The sequence below is a fragment of the Poecilia formosa genome, unplaced genomic scaffold (assembly GCF_000485575.1).
Source record: "Poecilia formosa unplaced genomic scaffold, Poecilia_formosa-5.1.2 Scaffold258, whole genome shotgun sequence".
NCBI lineage: Eukaryota > Metazoa > Chordata > Actinopteri > Cyprinodontiformes > Poeciliidae > Poecilia > Poecilia formosa.
Genome location: NW_006800197.1, coordinates 369,415 through 376,401, shown reverse-complemented (window position 1 = coordinate 376,401; position 6,987 = coordinate 369,415). Strand labels below are relative to the sequence as shown.

General features: G+C 36.0%; 1 protein-coding gene across 2 annotated transcripts in view; it reads right to left on the bottom strand.

Moving 5' to 3' along the window:
* Window positions 1-3,722, bottom strand: part of LOC103150630 (solute carrier family 23 member 2) — a 53,652-nt gene extending 49,930 nt beyond the window's left edge. For both annotated transcript variants that reach the window (XM_016680836.1, XM_016680837.1), the window contains exon 1: window positions 3,215-3,722. In XM_016680836.1, coding sequence (XP_016536322.1) covers window positions 3,215-3,268 — 54 coding nt within the window. In that variant the 5' untranslated portion in view covers window positions 3,269-3,722. The remainder of the gene's footprint in view (window positions 1-3,214) is intronic.
* Window positions 3,723-6,987: the final 3,265 nt, after the last annotated feature.

Genomic DNA, 6,987 nt, shown 5'->3' with positions numbered 1-6,987 from the left:
GCAGCAGCATTCCTTTAGTGAATCTGAACCAGGTGAAGCTAAAACTTTGAGGAGTTTTCAGTAGAATATACAACAGCTTGCAAAAGTATTCCTACCCATTGAACTTTTCCATATTTTGTCATATTAAAACCATAAACATATTTCATTGAAACTGTATACAGTTTTGATCCAGACGGCAGATTATACATGATGCATAAACTTTTCTACTAATAAAAACTTCAAAAGTGCGGTGCGCAAAAGTATTCAGCCATTTATGTAGTGAGATTGAGTTACACACAGGTGGGATTTATTCAGTGATCAGGCAACTGACTGTACTCGGAGAAAAGGGAGTCAAATATTTTTTGCATTTTCAGCTTTTTATTTGTTAAAAATGTTTCAAATCATGTGTAATTTTCTTTCCAGTTTTGTGTTAGTCTATCATATAAAAATCCAACAAAACATAATGATGTTTGTGGTTGCAGTTTGACAAAATATGGAAACGTTCAAGGGGTGTGAATACTTTTGCAAGCTGTTGTATATTCTACTGAAAACTCCTCAAGTGGCAGTTTTAGCTTCACCTGGTTCAGATTCACTGAAGGAATGCTGCTGCTGCTGCTGCTGCTGCTGCTGCTGCTGCTGCTGCTGCTGCTGCTGTGATTTAGGCAATACAAATTATATTTTCATTAAAAAAAAAGAAACATAATTGTTTATTTACATCTTTTATCATATTTCTAATATTGTATAAAAAAAAGGCTTAAATGAAAAGTCTTGAGAAAAATCTTAAATGAAAAAATTATCAATTATCAGGACAATCAATAGAATAATTGATGACTAAATTAATCAGGAGCCCTGGAACCTTCAGATGTGTCTTTGCTTCAGCTACCAGTCAAATAATCAAGTTAGTATCAGGACTCTGGAGAACGTTCCGTGACATTTTTAATTGATTCACTTAAGTGTCTTTATAGTGCTAATATTACTGTCCTCAAGACTTGGATACCAAAGCTTTGAAGAAAACTCCACCACTTTTATATATTGTTATTATATTTTACCAATGAAAAGGGAAAGAGAGGACATCATTTTTACACAATGAGAATGTAGTTACTGGCAAACTGTTGGTGTTGTGCTTTCTATCAGCCTTTTAGAAAAGAACAATTTAACTCTTTATCTCTTGGTGTAAATGGAAAATATTTTGAATTATCAAAGCCAAATGAGCTACTTCACCACTAAAAAACCTTTTTTGTGTTTCTGAAAAATAAGGTTTTTCAATACACATTTACAATACATTTTTATGCCAATTTTTGTCACAATTTTCCACTTTTTGCAAACCCAAGGATGGTCCAATTATCCAGATGACCCTTAAAATAATCTGTCATGTGTGTTTTGTTAACAGTGACCTGATCTGCTGGGAAGGACATTGGGACAGCTCTGATGTAAATCAAGGATATACAATGTGTTTGGTTGTCTTGAACAACCAAACACAGCCTCCATGTGACGTTTAGCTAATCAGAAAGTGAGATGACGGAAACACTGAGGTGAATCCAAAAAACACAGAAGACAAAATAACTGCCGGGGCACACCAGGAACTTTGGTAGATGTCTTGGCATTGCCTTTTCTCAGTTAAATATCGTCCACAAACTATCGCCATTGCTTCTTCTCAGTCGGCCACGTTTGCTTACTCTGAACTCACATTTGTTCTCAAGAGGTTTAGTGAGATTTCCCATCTGATGTCTGAATGTTGGTGAGGGAAATCCATTTGTGTTGGTGTGTGTACCACTACTACCACACCTGTTATAACTAGGATGAAAAATGGCCTTCAATTTTAAATTATTCTGACGCTTTGTGTCCGGTTATTATTTACAATTGTCATTATTACTACTATCATTACAGTCTGGTCAGTCAGTTTTCTTGTCCTGTAATGAGAGTCAATTTGTATTAATTTTGTTTCATGTAATTTCATTTATTTTCAAATGATATTACATAAATTAGCACAGTAAACTGAAAAGGTCATACAAATACCATAATTTGTTCTTAAGTACAAATTTCTGGTAAGCAATATATTTCATTAAATTGAGATAAGGGGTGAGATTAAATAAGTGTTAATTTCTTTCTACTCTTTTTCAAACAGAAAAGTAGTGGTATGCTAATTATTTTTGTTCTTAGTTAAGTATCCATATGTTTTCTCTTGTTCTCTTTTTTCTTTGTTTATAAAACACTGTTTGAAATAAATGAATAAATAAATGAAATCCTGCCTTGTGAACCAGGCAACAGATTAGAGACTTTTAATTCTCAGTGAAAATTGGTAACATTTTGTTTTTTAACCAACTCGATATTTTGCATTGGCTCATTTTGTCTTGTCTAATGCCTAACTCAGCATTTAGAAGCCTAACGTTCTGCTTTACAATGACTGTCAGTTGAGGATGTAGATGAGACCTCGTGCTGCTGTGTGTACACATGTTGACCGCCTGCCATGTTCACACATCTGCGTTCTAGCATTTATGTTCCCTGTCATCCGAAGAACTTAAAAAGTTTGTTGAGGGAAGAAAGAAAAAAGGAAAAATATCAACCTCTGACTCAGCTGTGAACACTTGTGCACCCCATGCAGTCTGTTTTGCTCCATTCCCACACTCACAGTGGGGTTCATGTCGCCATGGAGGCTGTGAAACTGACTGAAAATGATTTTATTCAAAGTTCCTTTCAGCTTATTCATAATAACTGTTCCATGTTCTGGCCTACATCTAACCCTGTGTCATAACCCTAACAATTGTTTGATTTATAAGGAGGAAAAGTTTCCATAATGTGAGTGCGTAAACAGATTTAGGTCACTGTGACAAAAATAAGGTTCACACTTTTCTGCACATCCAGCTGGATTTATTACTGTCTATTTTGGGGATTCATGTTTTAGCTTTTTAATACTTTAAATCTGACATCTAGATTGAAAAAACCCTCTATCCATATGTTTTGAAAGCATTAAAATCAATTCCACTAAAATATTCTCGTGCTTGGTGAAACTCATTCATGCTTTAGTCACTGCATTCCACTGTGGCTTACTTTTAGCCTTTACTCCACTCTGTACTTATCTCACCCCTCTGTCCATTGTATTAAAAAAATAACTAAAATTAAATTTAAAAGAAAAAATCCTGATTAGTAACGTTATGATGTCATTTGAACTTAAAGTTTCTAGTCGCAAATCACTGGTGAAACTTTTAAAGAGAATCCAGATGATGCATTTACTTACCCCAAATGCAGGATCGAGTCCCAGCTCAATATTCTCTTCTTTAGTGGGATGCATTCTGGTGACAGAGGTAAGACAGAGTGTCGTTTCTTCTGTTGGCCCTCAGTGACGATACCGGATGGGATTAAAGCTCTCAACTGACTGCAGATGGGAAGAGGGATCCGGTGAACAACAGCCACACGTCACCAGAGGATCATAGTGCCACATTCAAAACGAGCGTGACTCTGGTATTTTGTAACTTGCTCTCCCGCTCTCTGAAATGTTTCTTGCTGTGCTCGTGAGCAAATGAAAGCTTGGGCTACTTTGACTTGCAGTCATGTGTCTGCTGATGTGTGACGATGGATCTAACAAGGGTATAAGACGATTTGTCACATGAATTTGTGAGACTTATCCACTTCTATGCAGGTCTTGAGTGAGAATATTTATGCCGTAAGTGTAATTTGAAGAATCCCAGGGTTTCTCTTTAAAAGTGGACACTACATAGCGGTTTATCTTCTCATGGCACCCAATCTTTCAGTTGGGCGCCATGACAACTGAAAGATTGTCAACAGAACACTTGTGGTGCATGCACAGTTCAGTTCAGTTCAGTTCACTTCAAACATACATTATTCAAATCAAGTGGAAGAAATATTTAAATTTATCAAGCTATACAAATTTTTTGTTTTATGTCCTGGAGCATGCTAATGACTGTTGGCAGGAAGGATCTTCTGTGGAGGTCTGGTTGACAGTGGATCTAAAGAAGCCTTTGATTAAAGACATTTTACTATTTTTACTCAAAGGCTCTGATAAGAGGAACTGGAACAAATAAATCAGCCTTAAATGTATGTTGTATTTAAAGGATAGTATTCTCTTTGAGCTACACATCATGTTATAGAAAGTAACCTACAGTGTTATTCCCTCTTCAAAATCATCCCTAGAGTGTTGTCTTGATTCTTACAGCTCTCTCCTATGACTCCCCCATTCAGATCCTTCAGTCTAGCCAGTAGCAATTAGCAAACACCTGGAACTATGCATTTGCTGAGTTCATTATGCAAGCTACTTCTCAGTGCAATGATGGCTAAAACGTTATTAAAGGGTTAATACAGGAGCCATGTTGTGATGACTACCTGAAGGTGGAGTTTCAGAAAGAGCAGGAGTTTGTAAAGAGACAGAGGCCCAATTTCAAGGAATTAAATTATTGCCTTTTTAACGGTCTCTTTTAATCAATTTAGGTCATGAGTTATCAAAAAAAATTTTTGTAAATAGAAATGATGTACCACTCTGGAAAAATGAAGAGTCCACTGCCCTGAACCCATTGAAAACCTCATGGTTATTCCAACAAATCTTGATTTCTGAACTCTTCCTGAGTTTAAACATTAGTATTGCTGTTTCTAAATGATTATTAACTTGTTTTCTCTGCATTATTTGAGATCTGAAACCACTGCGTCTTTTTCGTTATTTTGACCATTTCTCTTTTTCTGCAAATAAATACAATATTTTTGCTTGTAATTTTGGAGACATGTTGTCAGTACTTCATAGAATAAAAGAACAATGTTCATTTTATTCATATACCTCTAAAAATTAAAATCAGAGAAACTGATCATTTTAAGTGGTTTCTTAAAACCACTTAATTTTTTCCTGAGCTGTAAATGTTTTTTTTAGAGCTCAGATAATGTGGAATGATAGTGTAAGCTTTTTTAAATTTGATTTATGTAAAAGTTCCAATCGGTATTCTGAAGTTAAAGCACAACAGGGATTGATTTATCTACTTGCTAATAATTTGCCATGACTAACACAGTGGACTCTATGCTGATTCTATGCATCAGCACAAGGAAAAGTAGAATCATAAATTATCACTGAATCATCACTCAACATGAATGAACTCATGGTCATGATTTATATTTCTGTCCAGTTCTTCCTGTGACATCACTATCAAATTGATTGGTTGTACCTCAAATATCTTCACACAGGACACACAGTGGTGTTGTGACCAATATACAAAACAAATCAAATGCAACTGTGCTATTTCAATTTGAAGAATAATTACTCTAAACGTAGCAAAGTGCTGGGGTATCGTTAGGTTTAGCTATACGTGCGACTGAAGATCAAAGTTTATGCTTCCTTAAGGTTTCTAAAGGTTGAGGTTGCTTTAATCCTTGTGATAACTCAGAGAAATAGCATTCTCTGTTCCTGCATTCACGCAGAATCTTGTGATCCAGTTGTGCTCAAGTGACCAGCATGTGCTACTGTAATTGCTAACGTAAATTAGCCTGTAATGTGGGAGTAGTAGGAGGTTCAGTGCTGCTTTTTACAGGGAACTTAGTGACCTCATCATGTTGTAATATTCTCTCTTGTATTTTCAGTTAGAATTAAAGCTGCAGTACGTAACTTTTATACATAGTTTTTTACATATTTGTTGAAACTGTCGTTATGTCGTGACATATGAGACAAATAAAATGTAAATAAAAATAATCCTGTGCCTTGTCCCAGTGCTAACTAGAAAGAACCAACCAGAGTCTGGAGGCAGGTCTTAGTGATGTTAATCACCATCTGTGTGTGTTGCTCATCCTGCCTCCCAATCCTTACTTCTCTGTGTTAGAGTACAGCTTCTTCTTGATAGCAGAAGCTGTACTCTTCTTGGTGAATACTAAGGCTAATTAGCATGGCCTCGGATGACAGCGGATGAACAGTTTTTCTGCAACGGTAAGTTATTTCTCTACCATTAGCACATTCAACAGCATTGATTGGCAGTGTTGAGACCCTCCTCCTGGCTCTGATAGGTTGTTTTTGGTCGAGAGTGATGCATTTCATCAGATGGTAATAGAAGCTCAGGGTGGCAGTGGAGGAGCTGGATCTTTTCATAGATTACTTGTCTCACGTCATGCATTCATGAAACGGTGACAGTTTTAACAAATGTGTAAAAAAAAAAAATACATATTTTTTATATAAAAGTTACATACTTGTCATGATCTGTGTTTCTGTGTATTTATTTTTAAGGTTTTTCTGTGTTCAGTTTCTGTCCTGTGAGTCTCTGTTTCTGTGTCCTCCCCGTTGATTGATCCCAGCTGTGTCTTGCTCCTGTGATTACCCTCCCAGTCTATTTAGTCCCACCTGTTGTCTGTGTTCCTGGTCAGATCCTTGTCTAACGTCGTATGCTATGTCACTTGTCAGTCAGCCAGTTTTCCTCAGTTGAACTGTGAAGTCCTGAGGTTGCTTGTTTCAGTCTTTTATGTCAGTTGCTACCGGTATTAGCTATGTACTAATTTGCTGCCATTCTGCCTGATCCTGGACTGTACGCTTCTCATCATTAAACTCATCATTTTCATCTGGGTCTCCACGTTCATTCTCACCACCACCAACCAATACTGGTTGACAATACTGCAGCTTTGGAAGCCTTTGAGCTTCCAAAAGTCTCAAAGGCTAAAGTCTGTAATTATATTTTGTGCATAGTCTATGATGCATTTAGAAATAAATTATTCAGAAAATTGCATTTTCTTTCAAACTTAATCACCCTTGTGAACACAGAAACTAAATCTGAGATATGACCACATCTGTGCTGTTGAACAATTACAACACATACAGCAGTTTCTACAGCTACTGTGTGTTAAAGAAAATATGAATATATGTATATATTATTTTTCTTTTTTTATATACACAAATTTTAATAATGCCAAAAAAGCATGCCTCATGCCAAAACATTTTATTGAAAAATTAAGAGGTTTTTTTTGTTGTTGTTTTTTTTCGCAAAATTGGCATGTTTCCATTAAGTAAATTTATTTTCAAAGTGTCAAAGTGCG